The following is a 19,179-nucleotide window of genomic DNA, read 5'->3' on the forward strand; positions in this document are numbered from 1 at the left end:
GGTATGTTTAGCCTGGAGAGGAGAAGACTGAGAAGGGGATAGGATAACTATCTTCAAGTACTTGAAGGTCTGTCATATGGAGGAGGGTGCCGAGTTGTTTTCTGTTGCCCCAGAAGGTCGGACCAGAACCAAAGGGTGGAAATTACATCAAAAGAGTTTCCGTCTAGACATTAGGAAGAACTTTCTAACTGTTAGAGCGGTTCCTCAGGGGAACAGGCTTCCTCGGGAGGTGGTGGGCTCTCCTTCCCTGGAGGTTTTTAAGCAGCAGCTAGATGGCCATCTGTCAGCAATGCTGCTTCTATAATCTTAGGCAGATGATGAGAGGGAGGGCACCTTGGCCATCTTCTGGGCATGGAGTAGGGGTCACTGGGGGTGTGGGGGGGAGGTAGTTCGGAATTTCCTGCATTTGCAGGGGGTTGATCTAGATGACCCTGGTGGTCCCTTCCATAATTCTATAATACCCATTCCTTTAAATAGTATGACATGTAAAGTACACTGGCTGGCAAACACTTCGTATTTAAATGTTAAATATTATGTGGTGTTTTCCCCCCCTATCGGGTAATTTTTGTATCATCCACAGCGACACACACAGATTTCTGTTCCAGACAAACTGAGATTAACGTGAACAAATGACCCCATGAGAAGTCTGAAAAAGGTACCCTCTAAAGAGGTAAGATCAACTCCAAGTCAAAACTTGGAGTTCCAATGCACGGCATTGTCGTTCGGCTCAGTTTTCACTAGTCTGGCGTTCTTACAAACACCCTCAATCCGCGCTTCTGGCCCCTGCTGGAAAGGAAAGGCGGCCTTCACTTAGGAGGGTAGTAGCTTTTGTAGTGCACTCCGTTCACGTGGGATTCGATCCAAGGGAGGTATCTGGTGACTCGGGTGTAGACCCCCGGCTTCCTTTCCTTAGCGCAGCCATCCCCCCAGCTGACAATGCCATACAGCACCATCCTGCCGTTGGACTCGCACACCAGAGGACCCCCAGAATCACCCTGATAAGGCAAAAACCAAGAAATATGGTTACGTTCTCCTAATGTAGAAGAACAACAAGAACAAGAAGAAGAAGATGAAGAAGAAGAGTTGGTTTTTATATGCCGACTTTCTGTACCACTTGAGAGACTCAAACCTGCTTACAATCACCTTCCCTTCCCCTCCCCACAACAGACACCCTGGGAGGTAGGTGGGGCTGAGAGATCTGTGACTAGCCCAAGGTCACCCAGCTGGCTTCATGTGTAGGAGTGGGGAAACCAACCCGGTTCACCAGATTAGTCTTCACCGATCATGTGGAGGAGTGGGGAAACCAACCCCAGTTCACCAGAGTAGAGTCCGCTGCTCTTGTGGAGTGGGGAATCAAACCCGGTTCTCCAGATCAGACTCCACTGCTCCTTACCACTACACCACGCTGGCGGTGGTGTAGCTGTGACTGTGGTGTAGCATCAGCCAAAGGATGGATATGGGAAGAGGAGTTCCTTTCATTTAAATGGGGGAAAGCAGACATCTAAAATACCTAGGAATTCTGAAGATGCACCTGCTCTTAGTGACACCTCATTGCAACAGTGGGAAAGGAAGAAAGGAGTCATGGAATCTTCAAGGAGTCCACCTTCAAGCAGACTCCTGAGTCACAACAGAGTTGGGTTATCCCCAACAGAGTAAACACATGAAAACACATGAAGCTGCCTTCTACTGAATCAGACCCTGGGTCCATCAAAGTCAGTATTGTCTACTCAGACCGGCAGCGGCTCTCCAGGGTCTTAGGCAGAGGTCTTTCCCATCACCTACTTGGCCTAGTCCCTTTATGGAGATGCCGGAGATTGAACCTGGGACCTTCTGCATGCCAAGCAGATGCTCTACCACTGAGACACAGCCCCTCCCTTCTACGTTGTATAGTGCAGGAAACATGCTCTCTACCTATAAGACCTGGATGGCCCAGGCTAGCCCGATCTCATCAGATTTTTGAAGATAGGCAGGGTGGGCCCTGGTTAGTATTTGGATGGGAGACCACCAAGGAAATCCAGGGTCACTACCAGCCAGACAGTGGTAAACCACCTCTGTTCATCTCTTATCCTGACCTGGATGGCCCAGACTAGTGTGATCTCGGAAGATAAGCAGGGTGGGCCTTGGTTAGTATGGGAGACCATCAAGGAAGTCCAGGGTTGCTACACAGAGTCAGGCAATGGCAAACCACCTCTGAATGTCTCTTGCCTTGTGAACCCTACGGGGGTCACAATAAGTTGGCTCAACTTGACAGCACTTTCCACCACTACCTATGAGATGTTTTGTGTGGAGAAGAACCCAGCTCTGAAGGCCCCAGCTGCACGTAAGGAATATTCCATTCACATGGACTGCATTTGCCAGGAGACAGAGTTTCTAAGTGACCAGGAAGCCAACTTACTTGGCATGCATCAGTCTTCCAGCGCGGATCTCCAGCGCAGAACATGTTGCCATTCAGATCGCGATCAGGATAGTATTCCTCCTGGCACAAGGACTGGGATATCAGATTCACGTTGGTCGATTTCAGAATCCTTGCATATAAAATGTCACCTGCAAGCAAGAGACATGCCATTTGATTAGGATTTTCTCCAGGGAAGTCTAACGCTAACAGTTCTCGATGGCAAAGCGAAAGAATAAACGTCAAGCTCTGCCACCATGGAGATCTTTGTTGGTTTATTTGAAATATTCACACCCTAGTTCTTGGGGCCAATGTTATATTTGCAGGAGTGATGCCCACACTAATCAGTTTTCAAATAAATCTATACCATCAAATATAACCTTGCAACTTCAAGATTTGTTTAAATATGATACTACAGCTGCTAGAATAGGTTCAGCTAGGAAATGGAAGCAGCCACTTCTTCCGGACATAGAAGAATGGAAAGAAAAACTAATGGAGTATGCTATTATGGCAAAAATGACGAACATGATGAATGACCAACATAAGCAAAGACACAAATTATGAGCAGTTTCATGAAAAATGGAAATTTTATAAATATGTTTATGTTTAATGCTAACAAAAACCAAAATAAACCCGCAGCAGTGACATTTAACCCTATTTTATATCTAGATAACTATGTTAATTGTAGAGATATTAAATATCCCTGATAAGATGGTGAGCATTTTTGATCACATTACGCAATTAACAATGTTTGATTATTTGAGTAACTATTTGATTATATGATTAGTAATGCCTGACTAATCCCCCCCCCCTCAGATTTTAGGTAATTATTTGATTGCATTGCCATGCTTTTCAGAGCCATTATACAATCTCTTTGATATGTTCGTGCATTTTTATTTTTTTAATTGTATTCTGGAAACCCTTACTATTCCCCTTTTTTTCCTTTTGTACCCCCTTCTTTTATAAAAATAAATAAAAAAAACGTTTTCAAATAAATCATACAAACCAAATTTTCAACGTGTGGGCATTTGTTTGGTGCAGAACCGGTCCTGGAGGGAACCAATTCTGGCCCCAGCGATTGGACTTCAGCACACCTGAGGGCTACTTAGACGTACCATGCAAGAAAGGAAAGAGAACCTCACTTACTGCTATTGCCTTTCCCATAGCCAGAAACTTCGCACCGGAAATTGTCGTTCAGTATTAAGTTTTCAGGGGGCAGACAGACAGCTGTGACGCGGTTCGACTGTTCTGCACACTGCCCTGAAGACGATCTGATCTTGAGGAGAGCTAGATCAGGAGCAAAGAGTTGACGTTACCAAGACAGCCTTCAGCCATCAAGTTTGATTAATAGCAAACATGTTTAAGTGCAGAGCTACTTCCAATTGCTTTCCTAGATCTTTTCACATATTACCATTTTATTTGTATAAACACATTTGTTGACCTTCATTCCTTATGACACTTGCCTCTTTCGTCTCTCGGGTTGAAATTAAATCAAGAGAGTTTTCGGCTAAACATTAGGAAGAACTTCCTGACAGAACGGTTCCTCAGTGGAACAGGCTTCCTTGGGAGGTGGTGGGCTCTCCTTCTTTGGAGGATTTTAAGCAGAGGCAAGATGGCCATCTGTCAGAAATGCTGATTCTGTGAACTTAGGCAGATCATGAGAGGGAGGGCAGGAAGGGTTGTGTCAGTGTTTGGCTCTCCTGGCCCTTTCTCGCATGCCCAGGGTAATGCCGAGGAAGCAATTTTCCTCCAGGTCAGATCAGCCAGGGATCCTGGAGAACTTTTTTTGGCCATTTTCTGGGCATGGAGTAGGGCTCACTGGGGGTGTGTAGGGGAGGTAGTTGTGAATTTTCGGTATTGTGCAGGGGGTTGGACTAGATGACCCTGGTGGTTCCTTCCAACTAGATGACCCAAGGTGGTTCCTTGCTATAATCCCCCCCACCCCAAGCTTGGAAATCAATGCACTTTGACACTTACCATATAGGAAACATGTAATTACACTGAAACTTCTCCAGTGGTCTCCTATAGACCTCCTTGTGTGTAAATGTGGCCCTGTTTCTAACTAGAAACATGAAATACGCCGATAACCAGAAGGGAAATTTGGGGCATCTGCCTACCAATGTCATTGTCAAAATTCCGAGATTCTTCTGAAAACTCCTCATGAAGGACAACCCTTTCGACATTAAATCGTTGCTCATTCGCTTCATCGGTAATCAGCGAGGTCTTTCCAAGAACAACCGTGAACTGGGTTGGATCAAGACTCCTGCAGAGAGCAAAAGGAACACAGCCGTGAATGTCAGTAAGATTTCATTTATGACTTGGTTTTATCTGACAGATTGTAATGGCGTTCGGCCGCAAACAATAAGCTTTATCATATCGTAACACAGTAAGTCTCTAGCTTCTTCCCTCACTGATATGCCTTTCCCCTTATATCGCCGTGAGGGAAGGTGCTAGAAACTTACTTTTTAAAAAAAATGGAATTGAGAGAACCTGCTTAAATTAGCATTACACCACTACTGCATTATATCAGTATTTTAGGGCTGAAATAATTTGTCTAGGGAGGAGAGGGAGTGGTTTAAAGATCTAATCACTGAAAGTGGACTTTAGGTGGGTGAGGCAGAAAACCGATAGAAACGTTACGCACTAGGAAGAAGCCGACTCAAAATTGCCTTCCAGAAAAACATTGGAGTAAAAGTGGTCTCAAAGGAGCTGGAGGGGAAATGTAAGGGAGAAATCAGGGGATAAACCGAAACAGTATGGGGTGAGAACCGATTATAAAAAACCCATGAGGAAAAGCCCCTTGTTTCTCTTCTCCCTGCCAAAGCTTCTCCCCTCTGGCCGTGGCTCAGTGGCAGAGCATCTGCTTGGCATGCAGAAAGTCCCAGGTTCAATCCCCGGCATCTCCAGCCCTCTTGGAGTGCCGCTTTTATGAGGAACTCCGATCACGTTGTATCTCTCCCCTTTTAACATATAAAATCTAATGCCTCTGTGTCTGACACAATGCCTTCTTTATTAAGTGACAGGGATCCCAAGGCTACACAGTCAGTGGCAAGATTTGTTTCAGTCCTTATAGCCCTCAAACATTAGATGTATGCTGCTCAAGATCAATGGATCAAGGCGCTTCTAAGGGATAAAGGAAAGGAAGTCATCTTACAACACATGCGCTGTGTCCCGATTATCATCCTGAACTCTTGCGCCATTCCAAATTTTTGTTTAAAAAAAACCCCTGCTCTGGATGTTGACCGAACGGTTGAGGAAATGGGCACATCCAAAGTGGGGGAAAGAAAGCTGATGGTGACATACTTACTTTCCTTTGAAACAGTGAGCTGCTGTGGCAACCCAGCAAGGGTCTATGAGGGTCGCGCCGCACAAAAACATGTTCACGGCGCCTCTCTTCATGTACTGGAAGATGGTCGCGATCCAGGGCTGAGACTCAATCTCTGCCTTGCTCCCACCCACAATCTTAAAGTACTTGCTGAAACTCCTCTGGCCACACGTGGCTTCTGTGGAAGAAAGGAAGGACGATGTTCAAGCGGAGGGCTGTTTCGATAACCGGCCAAGACAGACCTGCTTTGGTACTTCGCATTTAAGAAGAGAAACACTTCAAGGTTCACAGAAATAGGAAGAGTCCCCTGCCCCCCCCCAAAAAACCCTCTTGAATTTTGGCTGACCCACATGAGGTTCTAAGCCAGGGGTCCTCAATCTTGTTGAACCTGCAGGCACATTTGGAATTATGACACAGCCCCAACAAAATGGCTGCCGTAGGAGGCGGAGCCAGCCACAATATGGCTGCCACAGCTTAACTTCGGTAACACAGTGCAGATCCTTGGGCTAGGGTGGCAGCTGCTGCCAAAACAATGTTTTTCAAAATCTGCACAGCCAATCAAATCTCCAATAGCCAACTAGAAGCCTTGCTGGGCAAAAGCCCTACTGAGCTCCACCCACTTCCTAAAAACTCTTGGCGGGCGCCAGCAAAGATGCCAGGCAGCACCATGGCACCCACAGGCACCACACTCTAAGCGAAGACTTAGGGATGATGCATTCAGTTGCCAAGCACACACAGGAATTCATCTCATGGACTGGGGCAATTGCATTGCAGGTGGAAGATAGCATGTTTAAAACGTGCCCTCTACTTTGCAAATCGCGTTGTACAACTATGCTTCTTCACTCAAAGATGAGGTCCTTTTACGGTGTGCTAAAGTAGGATAAAACCAGAGGAAAATATAAAATCAAAGACACCCTGACGTGTATATAGACATAGGTTTAGAGGACTGGAAATATGGGCTTGCAGGAATGCCTGTCTCCCTCTATTGTTGACTTCTGGCAGTGGGTGAAGGATTTTTTTGTATTGTGTGGGCTCCCCCCCACACACCGTTATTAATCCCCTCCCTCTTTGTGTGTTCATGCATTTATATGTTATGCTTAATGGTTTATATATAATGTTGATGTGCTTGCAGTTTTAATGCAGTTTTTAATGTCTTCAATGTTTTAATGTTCACTGCCTTCGGGACCCTGAGTTAGGAGGAAAGGGAAAGAAAGGGAAAAAAGAAAGGAAAAAAGAAGAAAGGATGAAAGAAGAAAGAAAGAACAAAAGAAGGAAGAAGGAAGGAAAGAAAGAAAAAATGAAGGAAGAAAAAAGAAGGAAGATAAAAAGAAGAAAAAAGAAGGGGGGGAAAGAAAAAAGAAGGTGGAAAAAAAGAAGGAAGAAAAAAGGGAGCTGAATCTGCTTAGTAAATAGGCAACAACAAAATCAGGGGAAAAAACAAGGAAAACAGTTTGGACTCCCAAGAAGCACTCTATTTTCTTCCTTCTCTGCTTGAGTCATGCCATGTTATTCAGCACAACCCTGCAGTCAGAAGATACGTCACAAATGAAGTCCATGCTTTGCATGGTTAGGTCCCAGAAATGTCTAGTTCTTGGAACAGAATTTGGATTTCTTTAAACACATCCTGCCCCGATTTTGAGATTCATACTATCGGCCTCTCCAATTAAGATATAACTCACGTTTGTGACACTCTGGTATGTCGCAGAAGGTCGAAAAGGTTCGGTAGCCCCTCCTAACGTAACACCACGGTTTAGACCGGCCATCTGGATTTCTGTAGAAAGGTAAAAACAATGTCTGTACTGATCCTTGGGAATATTAGAACCCACCAGCAGAGGTCTGTAATGTTCCTTTAAGCAACAACCGAACGTAGTTGAATTATGCTTAGGACATCCAGTTTAGTAACACTCATGTAATGGGTTTTATTGTCAAGGTTTGTGTCTTTTCTGGCTAAAGCTGGAATAATAAATCTCACTCTCTCTCTCTTTAACAGTTCTTGTTAAAGACTGCCAAACGCCTTGCAGAAACACAAGTAAAGGAAGACAAGACTCCGGTACTTTTATTAGCTGCCTAAAAGAGAAATTTAATCAAGTGTCTCAGCCCACAATTAGACTCTTGCACAATTTTTAAAAGGATAGGGGCCCTGTCCCTAAGGAGGCCAGTCACCAGCGTGGCTCCAGTGGGAAGCGATGTAGTGGCATGCTCCAACTGTACTTGGAATTAGTATCATTACACTCTAGTAATTCTCCAATCTATACGGTAAAAACCATAAAAATCCGTGGAGTTCCTAGAGCATCCCGACGTGCCTTCCGGGTACAACTGGAAGCGACATCATGACGATGCGTGATGTTGGTCCCCACCCCCTAAATTTGCTCCTACTGGAGCACAGAGTCCTGGCAGGGTTTGGAGCCCGGGAATGGGAATTTGCCTACTGCCCCTCCCCCGGCAAACGGCAACACTACTTGTCCCCACCTGTATCCTAAAAGCACCACATTTAGTCCTTAGAAACCTCTGTGAGAACAGAAAGAGCGAGTCCCTTGTAGTTCTGAGTGTCATAAATGAGAAAGTGATCCAAATTATAGCTAACAGTCTCGAAATAAATATTCCAGCAAATCCTGAGACCATTTTACTAAATTATATACCAGATATACCAAAAGATCTACAAGACATATCCCTTCATGTGTTAACAACAGCTAGAATTAACTTTGCAAGATATTGGAAAGGAAACAAATTCCCGGGTATAAACAATTGGACAGATAAGGCTAAACAAACGTACGTATTAATTAAGCTGACTTATTATAAAAATGATAAAGACATGGAAGATCTAGATCAGGGGTGTCGAACTCATTTGTGAGGAGGGGTGGATATAACATAAATGTCTCTTGGTCAGGCCGAAGATGCGTAATTAATTCATACATACATACAATAAAATGCCACGTACTGGAGATACAAATTTGGCGTGCCAGGCCCAAGGGACCATCGCTGTGCCTGGGATGCTACCGGGGGGGGGGGGGCGGATGGCAGGGAGGATGTGCGAGCCCCAATAGGCCTCACTGTGTCTGAAAAGGGTGGTGGGGGGAGATGGCTGGGTCAGCCACAGCCCGAATAAACTGGAGGCCAGGTCTACTCATTGGCTTGAAACCAACGCAAAGACCTGGCCTCCGGATGGAGACTCCCCCCCGCCAAGGAGGCCAGGTCTATCCATTGGCTTGTATGGCAGTAGACCTGGCCTCCCTATGGGGACTTCCCCCCCCCCCTCCGAGGCCAGGTCTACCCATTGGTTTCTATGGGCCCCTTTTCTATGAGACTGCCTTTGAAGGGCTGATCAGTCGTCCTCTGGACTTGAACATCTTGGCTAAGGTCCTTGGAGAAGGGGCGAGGGATGGAACCAATGCCGCTTAAGGCCCCCAGAGCGGAGCGAGGGAAACCCCCGCATATAACACAACCGGCAGTCTGTTTCGATACGGTACCTGCAATAATTGTGCTTGCCCAGTCCGAGCACCATGGCGTTGTCTATTTCGTCATTGTACGGCCACCTCTTCAGCACAGAGGAGTCCCATGGCAGGCACCTTTCGTTCTGCTCGTTCACCGACTTGGTGCCTCGGTAGTCCTCCCCGTTGTCTGTATAACACTGACTTTCGGCATCTGGAAATGAAGGCAAAGGCGACGGTCAGTCCCAGTTGACGACTGAGAATCTGGCTGCCTCCGCAAGGATCTCTTGCTCCACGTCACACACACCCAACCACAGTGTGGTTCAATGTGACGTTCTCACGCGGTCATCTGCCTTCTGAGTTTCTGCTGGCTTTAATGCATCTTTCCTAGTCCTGCTTTGGTACAAACGTTCCAAGCAGGTTTGTGATCCATGTGGACAGGAAGGTGCAAATTTCAGCACCTCCCTGCTTCAACAACACATGCTCCTCTTTCCCCTTCCACCAGCTGGCTTTTTGCGGTTGTTTTTTTTTAAATCAGTAGTAAATATATTGATATACAGGTTAAGTATCCCTTATCCAGAATGCTTGGGACCAGAAGTGTTGAATCATAGAGTTGGAATGGGCCGTATAAGCCATCTAGTCCAACCACCTGCTCAATGCAGGATCAGCCTGGAGCATCCCTGACAAGTGCTTCTCCTGCCTCTGCTTAAAAACTGCCAGGGAGGGGGGAGCTCACCAACTCCCTAGGGAGCCGATTCCGTGTTTCGGATCTTTTCATATTTTGGAACATCTGCATATACATAATGACATATTTGGAGATGTGACCCATGTCTAAACAGGAAATTCATTTATGTATGTTTTACAACTGGAATGTAATTTTAAACATTTTTAATAATGTTGTGTACACTGAACGATCAGAAAGCACATGAATGCATGAAGCTGCCTGATACTGAATCAGACCCTTGGTCCATCAAAGCCAGTATTGTCTACTCAGACCGGCAGCGGCTCTCCAGGGTCTCAGGCAGGGGTCTTTTACATCACCTACTTGCCCAGTCCCTTTAACTGGAGATGTTGGGGATTGAACCTGGGACCTTCTGAGTGCCAAGCAGATGCTCTACCACTGAGCCACCACCCCTCCCCAAAGAACCTGGTGCACTATTGAGGGCCTGTGAGTAACGCCTGCTTATCAGCTCAAAATGTTTGTATTTCTGATCGTTCTGTATTTTGGATGTCCGGATAAGGGATACTCAACCTGTAGTAGCAAGGGAGTAATGGTAGGCATAAAGGAGTACTGAGGGAAATCTGCTTGGAATGAAATCCCTGTGAACTCAGAGGGGCTTCTGCTTAAGCGGATTCGTGTTGAGTCATATTCTTGCACTGGATTGCAACTAACTTTTGTAAATTGTGTGAACTGAAGAAGAGTTGGTTTTTATATGCTGACTTCTACCGCTTAAGGGAGAATCAAATCGGCTTATGATCATCTACCCTGCCCACAACAGACACCCTGTAAGGTAGGTGGGGCTGACAGAGTGTGACTAGCCCAAGGTCACCCAGCTGTCTTCGTGTGTAGGAGCGGGGAAACAAATCCAGTTCACCAGATTAGCCTCCACCGCCCATGTGGAGGAGTGGGGGAATCAAACCCGGTTCTCCAGATCAGAGTCCATCGCTCCAAACCACCGCTCTTAACCACTACACCACTGATAAGCTAGCTCATAAAACCAGAACAGCTCACACTGAGAATTGTGTTAATTCTGAGCAGTTTCGGTGCAAGGTAAACAGTTAACAAGTAGGGTACCTATTTCGCAGTGATTCCCGCTGTATCCTTGGGGACACAAGCAGCGCTTGACGCGAGAAAAGAGGTGATAGGAGATGCACCTTCCTCCATGTAGACACTTGCAGTCTGGAAACAAAAGAAACAAAAGACACAAACCGACCGTTACGTTGCTCAAGCGCGTCCAGTCGCGGGCTCTTCCCCCAAACGCATGGCCCCATCTTCTAAGGGGAAGTGGCTTCAGCGGGGAGGGGGAAACAGAGAAGTCTTGGGGGAGGATGGGGTGCTTATCCTTCACCCAGGGCATCCCTCCCCACAACTGGTTTTCTACTAGGTGTGTCTTCCTAATACCTAGATGGAAACTCTTTTGATTTAATTTCAACTCCTGGAATTACAACTGATCTCCTGCTGATAGAGATCAGTTCCCCTGGAGAAAATGGCTTCTTTGGAAAGGGGACTCTATGGCAGTATGGTCGCTCTACACCCCAAACTCTGCCCTCCCTGGGACCTGCTTCCAAATCTCTAGGAATTTCCAAGACAGCAGCTAGTGGCAACCCTATACAACAGCTGCAGTGGAAATAAGAGTTTGGGGGAAAGGATTAAGTATCCCTCCCCTTCCATTTTTCTTTGCTCCAGAGTTTGAAGAAGAGTTGGTTTTTATGTGCTGACTTGCTCTACCAATAAAGGAAGAATCAAACCATCTCACAATCACCTTCCCTTCCCTACAACAGACACCCTGTGAGGTAGGTGGGGTTGAGAGAGTTCTGAGAGAACTGTGACTAGCCCAAGGTCTCCCACCTGGCTTTGTGTGGAGAAGTGGGAAAACAAATCTAGTTCACCAGATTAGCCTCCGCCGCTCATGTGGAGGAGTGGGGAATCGAACCCGGTTCTCCATATCAGAGTCCACCACTCCAAAACACCGCTCTTAACCACTACACCATGCTGGCTCCTCTTTCCCAAAGTGGGTTTTCCTTGAAATAAGGGACTGTCGTAGTTGTCACACATATTAAAAAAGTACCCGAGCCTTTCTTCAGGCAACAACCATTTGCAGTTGGCAACCAAAAGGCGCCAACATTTCTGTACCTTGATGCTGGTGTTTAGTTGTGCTTGCGTGCTTATGCGGTTTCTCCCAAAGCTGAGCCTAAAATAGAACAATAAGAGATGCAAGTTATTCAAAGAAAATTAGATGGGGTGGGATTATAAATGTGGATGTCGAGATCGACGTAATGGCTGCATTTGCCTTGTAACAGAGGGACCACTGTTTCCACTCTACAATCTGCAAGATGACCCAAGGGATTTTGATGACAAGTCATCCAGGAAGAGGACAGGTGAGCTGCGAGTGGATGCTCTACCTAAATCCAGCCCCCAGTCAACTGGACCACAAAGGGACAGAAAAGGTTTCTTTAACATGCTAGAGCAGCCTTTAGACTGCAAACACTAGTGGGTCAAACATGGCAGGAATTATTATTCTGTGTTCCAAATCCGAACTCTCCCTTCTTCTGGATAAAGTGATGCCGTCAGACTGATTGTGGCCCGCCTCCAAGAGTGAGGTTTCCCAGCACTGCCTCGCTGGTGCCAGTATAGGGTGGAGTTTGGGGGTCATGTGATATAACCTCTGGGCGACACTCTAGCTTGCTTCCCCTAGTCTCTATGGTCTCTACCACAGAGACTAGAGGTAATATTTGGAGGCCATCTTGTTTTTCCTCCTGCACCTCAGTTCCTTGGAGATGAGAAACTAGGACAGGGGGCTGCTAATTCCCCACCCTGGGCGGGGGAAATAGAAGGTCCAACTAGGGTGTGGCAGACTGCTCCGAAGCACAGTTGAGCTTATCTGCAGAAGTTCGCTACGGCATCCATCTTTATGCCCATCTATACTCTGAGGAACTTTGTGGTGGTACTGGTGGAGAAGGAGCCCCTGGCAGTGATTGGCTGAGCTGCCCTAATGTCAGGACAAACAGACCAATCTCTGAAGTGCAGAAGGAACTGGGGAAGCTGAGCAGACAACTGAGAGGGGATATGATAACCATATTCAAGTCCTTGAAGGGCTGTCATAGAGAGAGTGATGTGGAGTTGTTTTCTGTTGCCCCAGATGGTCGAGCCAGAACCAATGGACTGAAATTACATCAAAAGAGTTTTCAAGCTAAACATCAGGAAGGATTGTCTAACAGTCAGAGCGGTTCCTCAGTGGAACAGGCTTCCTCAGGAGGTGGTGGGCTCTCCTTCTTTGGAGGTTTTTAAGCAGAGGCTAGATGGCCATCTGTCAGCAATGGTGATTCTGTGACCTTAGGCAGATCAGGAGAGGGTGAAAGACAGACAGAGACAGAAAGAAAACAGGCTCAGGCCACTGGCGAAAGAGGAAGTGTGGAGCTTATGGTCAAAAATGGAAATAACTACAAACATGGAAGTAACCCTGGGAGTCTCTGCTGGTTGCATAACTTACGGATGCAAAGTCGGCGAGGAGAACACTCAGCAATACAGAGGTGACAAAGAGCAGCTTCATGGTGTTGGGAAAGAGGTTCCTATTTTCACTGGCCTGGCTGTTCGCTTCTCCGCTTCCTCTTCCAACGATCTCTGAAAGAGAAAGAGTGACTTCAATCCGTGTGTCACTTGGGGCATTTTGCTGGTTTTCTCCAACTCTTACTGTCTTTACTACTGGGGAGATGAATGCTACGCTGCTTTTCTCTTCTGTCTCCAATCCTGAGCTTCAACAAGGAACCAGAGCCGGTACTTCAATCTTCTCATCGCGGGAGACCCACCCATAGAGATTTGCCTGTAGGCTCCACCAAGAGATGCCAAGCCCTGATCTAGAGAGTCACCCGGCCTGTGGAAAGATCCCAGCCCACCGAGTGAAAATAGCACGAAGGGGTGGGCTTTTCACAGAGTTGAAGGTGGTCTATCAGTAGGGTTGCCAGCTCTGGGAAATACCTGGAGATTTTAGGGATGGAGCCTGAGGAGGGTGGGGTTTGGGTAGGGGAGGGACTTCAATGGGGTAGAATGCTATAGAGTCCAATTGCCAAAGTGGCCCTTTTCTCCAGGTGAACTGGAACCTGGAGAGAAGTTGTAATAGCAGATCTCCAGCCACCACCTGGAGACTGGCAACCCTATGTATTAGAGGCATTATTGCCAAAGCAAGAGAGAGAATCATCACTTGCCGTTCTCCAAGCATCAAGCTTTATAGATATCTAACAATGGATTTCAATACGATACAATCCTGCGGTTCCCATGGATGTCATTCTTGGCAACCGAGGTCAACAAGTAATTCTGCAAAGCAGTCTTTTGCCGGGACACGAAGGTCTTTGTAATAGATAACGCGCTATGTTGCACATTGAGGAATGTTTGTGTATGTGCTTTATGCAGACTAAGTGAATTTGAAAGCAAGACAAGACGGGGGGGGGTTCTTGACACGCATTTATCTACATGGGTGTCACGTCTAAAAGGGGAATTCCTGCACCTGTTCATGTACACAGGCAGTTAATAGTGCCACAGGTAAAATACCTTTATTGTGGGCACTTCATTATTGTCTGCAGTGACCACATTTACCCCACTGTCACCTCTAGCGAAAAGATTTCTGTTTTATTAATAAACTTTGGGGGGGAAATTATTCAACCAGAGATAACTGGGTCAAATAAACACCCATTTTATATTGTTTAAAACTGTTGTCTGTTGGCAGTTATAATTGGGGGGGGGCACATGAATGGAATGTGCAATTAAAGGGAGGGATTCCCACCCCCCATAAGAAGGAATCTTGCTGCTTATACCATCTCTTCCGGGGTTTTGCTATTTTGTAAATAGGAATCTGGGCACTTCCTGCCTGTTTTACTGTAGCCCCATCCTGGAACTGAATTCTAAATCCCTTCCTTCCACTCTACTAACGGCAGAGTCTTCATAAGAACGGCCCTGCTGGATCAGACCCAGGCCCATCAAGTCCAGCAGTCTGTCCACACAGTGGCCAACCAGGTGCCTCCAGGAAGCCCACAAGCAAGACGGCTGCAGCAGTACCATCCTGCCTGTCTTCCACAGCACCTAAGATAACAGGCATGCTCATCCGATATTGGAGAGAATAGGTGTGCATCATGACTAGTATCCATTTTTAATGGTAGCCATGAATAGCCCTCTCCTCCATGGACATGTCCACTCCCCTCTCAAAGCCTTCCAAGTTGGCAGCCATCACCACAACCTGAGGCAGGGAGTTCCACAATTTACCTATGCGTTAAATTGCTTTCATCTGCAGGAGAGCATGTGATCAAATGCAAAGAACTATGGCCAAAAATCAGCAAACGATCTTAAGCACAGGATCTGAAAGGGGTCCTGTTGATTTCTGTGGGCTGTTCTTCCGTTGGGGTGTGCTTTTGGGGGTGGGAAGCTGAAACAAAAGGCCGGACAAGAAGAAAGCAGAGTCCTAAAGACACCCTTCAGAGCAAGCCACGGTCACTTTCCCCTTCAGCAAACCATTTACCATGCTGTCGGCAACGAAGCATTTGGTACTTAATTTTCAAAGCACCCACATAAAAATTAGGAAGCCATCCTTTGAAGCCTGGGGCGCTTCAATCTCTGCGTGAAGCAACACCGGAGCAATGTTTCAGGAAGGTGTTGGGACACAAACAGGCATATCCGGCACCTGTTGCCGAAATTAGACAACACAGTCTTGATTCAGGCAGGATTGAGAGGGAAGCATCATAGATGGCTCATGAGACAAATATCCGTTTCAGCACACCCACCGCTTGGGTGTTTGTTGTTTTTTGGCAAAGTCAGTTAAAGAGAAAAATGAGAGCACAGAGAAGGGGTCCCCAAATTTTTTGAGCCTGCAGGCACATTTGGAATTCTGATATGTTATGGAGGGCGCAGCGGCAAAATGGCTGCTACAGGAGGCGGAGCCAGCCACAAAATGATTGCCCCCGCTTAATTTCAGTAACACAGTGTAAATCCATGTACTGGGGTGGCAGCTGCCGCCAAAGCAACATTTTTTTGAAAATCTGAACAGCCGATCAAATCTCCAATAGTCAATTGGATGCTTTGCTGGGCAAATTCCCTACCTGGTTCCACCCACTTCCTAAAAACACTTGGCGGACGCCAGAAAAGGGGCAATCGGGCACCATGGCACCCACGGGTACCACATTGGGTACCCATGGCATAGAGAAATAAATATGACCGAGCCTGTTATCCCTGGGTTTGCCCTGTCGGCTATGTCAATCCTGTTTTGTAGGCAATGTTTATCAATTTCCATCTTTCAGCCTTTCTGACCCAGATGATTGCGGTGCCAAATCTCATTTGCTTTCTCCTTGTCCAATGGTCATGCCTGAATAGATGCGACTTCTCGATCACAGCAGGCCCTGATCCACAAATCTTAACCAATGAACGCCCTGCTCTGGCACCCGAAAGCCAGTGTGGTGTAGTGGTTAACAGCCGTGGAGTCTGATCTGGAGAACCGGGTTTGATTCCCCAACTCCTCCATATGAACGGCGGAGGCTAATCTGGGGAACTGGATTTGTTTCCCCACTCCTACACATGAAGCCAGCTGGGTGACCTTGGGCAAGTCACAGCTCTCTTAGAGCTCTCTCAGCCACACCCACCTCACAGGGTGTCTGTTGTGGGGAGGGGAAGGGGATTGTAAGCCCGTTTGAGTCTCCCTTAAGTGGTAGAGAAAGTCGGCATATAAAAACCAACTCTTCTTCCTCCACATGAGCGGCAGACTCTAATCTGGTGAACCAGGTTAGTTTCCCCACTCCTCCACATGAAGCCCGCCAGGTTACCTTGGGCTAGTCACAGCTCTCTCAGCCCCACCGACCTCACAAGGCATCTGTTGTGAGGGAGGAAGGGAAGGTGACTGGAAGCCGGTTTGATTCTTCAAGTAGTAGAGAAAGTTGGCATATAAAAACCAACTCTTCTTCTACTTCTGACTCATTCCCTGCCGCACTGTTTGGGCTGGACTCCCGATGGAAACTTTCCCTTGCGAGGGCAACTTTCCTGCCGCAAAGGAACAGCACTTTCCCAAGTCCTAGCCAGGACTCAGCCGCACTAAAGATCAGTAAATCATTTATTGCCATTTGCCCCTTTAAAGCAAAAATTATTCACCAGTCCATTGACTTCAGCATTGCAGGCTGAAAAATGCTCAGCGAATATCTCTGAGGCTAAACTCAACAGCCCCGGCTAGGAGACAAGCAGAGGCAGGGCGGGAATCCGCCCACAGACCTTGCTGCAGATAGACAGCTGGGGTTTAGCTACATTAGTCCATTGCAGCCAAAAAATCCCCTCCCGAGAGTCTTCTGGCTCCTGAGAGACTAACTGGTATATTAGATATGCAGCCTGGCCTGAAGCCCATTTTTGGTAGGATGCATGAAACGGATTCTCATGCAGCGGAATATATACAAAGCGGGGGCGGGGAGGAAATGTACGCTGGGGGTCATAAAAGGCTTTAAAATGCAGGAGGTATCGCTTGTGACTCTTAAGAGGTGACTCTTGCCTTTTCCTGCACTTGCTCCCAAGCAGACCTTTCAACTCCCGAACAAGGAGCTGCTAAGAGATCAGTTCACCTGGAGAAATTGGCCACTTTGGAAGGTGGACGGTATGGCATTATACCCCATTGAAGCTCGCCATGGCTTTAAAGCCATCTGTGCCATGCTGATTTTGCCCACTTCCGCTAAAGGCTTGGCATCTGTTCCGAGAGAGTCCATGTGGAGCTCAGAGATGCCGCCCTGGCGCATCTCCCAACTGTTTCCCAGAGGCACCAGCCTGGTACCTGAGCATGTCTGCAGTGCAGATGGACGAATGTCAGGTGTGTTGCTTGGTGCGCCCAGAATAAGATCTGCACAGATGAGCAAGTAACGCACTGCAAGGTTTAAGTGACATTAAATTTAAAAGGTTATGTTCTAGTGAAAGTAAAAGCGCACATTCTTCACACAAGGTTGGTGTTCGTTCACTGCGGCTTGACTTGGAAGAACCTCTCATCCCTGAATGGGTCTTTTTGCTCATCTTTCAAAGAGAAAGCAGCAAAATGCTGAAGGGAGAGACAAGCGAAACCACCAAGGCCTCTTTGGCTCTCCGCACACAGATGAAATTTCAGAAGGCGCAGCCACCCTGCTGGAATTTCAATGTGTGCAGTCCGAAGCCTGCCCCAAAACAACGAGAAATGGCAGCGCTGCTTGGATGGAAACTACAGAGCAAGAACGGGGGGGGGGGGGGGAAACCAGGTTTAAACCCAAGCCTCTCCTCCTCCCAAAACCCCCAAGCTGCAAAGCTACTTCCAGAAACCTTAAAAGAAACCCCAAAGCATTACATTTTTAACTCTGCAATGGGATCAAAAGTGCGCCGTATAAACCTAATCATTTTGCAAAGGCAAATATAAGGGGTGTAAAAAAAAATAAACCTCAAATTCTTACGTTTTAGGCCATTTATGCACGGGAGGTTTTGCCTCGGACTTGCCACTCTCTAGATGCACATTTCTCCCCACCCAAATTCTCAAAACTCAACAATAAGCCCCCCATACAGAGTTTGGAGAATTCGGATGGGGGGAAATGTGCCTCTAGAGAGCGGCAGATGATCCGAGGCAAAACCTCCCAGGCACAAACGGCCTATTAAACGTCGCAATGGGATCAAAAAGCGCACCGTCTAAAATCTACTCGTTTTGCAAAGGCAAAGAACGGCGGGATAAAAAAAAAAAGAAACTTCAAGCCATTACGCTTTAAACGTCGCAATGGGATCAAAACCGTGCCGCCGAAACCTAATCGTTTTGCAAACAAAAGCGGCATCCCAAAAAAAAGAAACCTCGACCCATGAGGCTTTTAACGTGGCAGGTGGGACCAAAAGCGCACCGCAGGCAATCTAACCATTTGGCCAAGGCAAACCAAAGCGGAGGAGGAAAAAACCCAACCCAGCCCCGCACGTTGCAACGCCCGGATCCCCGCACGCTTCTCAGGCCGGGGCTCTTCCCGTTCTCCCAAGTCTCCTGCCCGGACGCCTCTTTGCAGAAAGCCCCCTTCTCTTCCTTTGGGCAGCTCGGGCCGGCGAAGGAGAGCCCCCCCCCCGGAGGCGGAGGATCCGCAGGTGGAGCTTGCCTTACCGCGCTGAGCCTCCGAGGACGGCGGCAGTCCAGCGGGCGGGCGAGTGCAAACTCCGCTGCGGACGGGTGGTTGCTCGCTCACTCGCAGGCGGCGGGCAGGGCGTCTCTGGCACTGAAGCGCTGCTGCTGCACGGAGGAGGGGAGGCTCCTCTAGATAAACCCTCCCGCTGCGCTCTGATTGGACGCCTCCTGCCCGCCCCCGAGCAG

The 19,179-nt window shown here is 47.4% G+C and overlaps 1 protein-coding gene across 1 annotated transcript; it reads right to left on the reverse strand.

Annotated features, from left to right (window-relative positions):
- Positions 1-806: 806 nt before the first annotated feature.
- PLAU (plasminogen activator, urokinase) lies at positions 807-13,416 on the reverse strand. The gene is made up of 10 exons (XM_056848799.1): positions 13,357-13,416; positions 12,000-12,057; positions 10,941-11,045; positions 9,185-9,359; positions 7,397-7,488; positions 5,700-5,895; positions 4,510-4,655; positions 3,539-3,679; positions 2,396-2,544; positions 807-995 (listed from the first exon to the last, which is right to left on the reverse strand). The coding sequence occupies exons 1-10, from the start codon at positions 13,414-13,416 to the stop codon at positions 807-809; spliced, it is 1,311 nt and encodes a 436-aa protein (XP_056704777.1).
- Positions 13,417-19,179: the final 5,763 nt, after the last annotated feature.

Source organism: Euleptes europaea, chromosome 4 (assembly GCF_029931775.1).
Source record: "Euleptes europaea isolate rEulEur1 chromosome 4, rEulEur1.hap1, whole genome shotgun sequence".
Lineage (NCBI taxonomy): Eukaryota > Metazoa > Chordata > Lepidosauria > Squamata > Sphaerodactylidae > Euleptes > Euleptes europaea.

What these genes read in the sequence shown, in the direction of transcription:
- PLAU (XM_056848799.1), bottom strand. Translation starts at nt 13,416, where the DNA reads ATGAAGCTGCTCTTTGTCACCTCTGTATTGCTGAGTGTTCTCCTCGCC. An exon ending in GGCAAGCACAATTATTGCAG is followed by an intron (nt 7,489 to 9,184) that starts GTACCGTATCGA and finishes ACCTTTCTACAG; the next exon opens with AAATCCAGATGGCCGGTCTA. An exon ending in GCTCACTGTTTCAAAGGAAA is followed by an intron (nt 4,656 to 5,699) that starts GTAAGTATGTCA and finishes TGCTCTCTGCAG; the next exon opens with GAGTCTTGATCCAACCCAGT.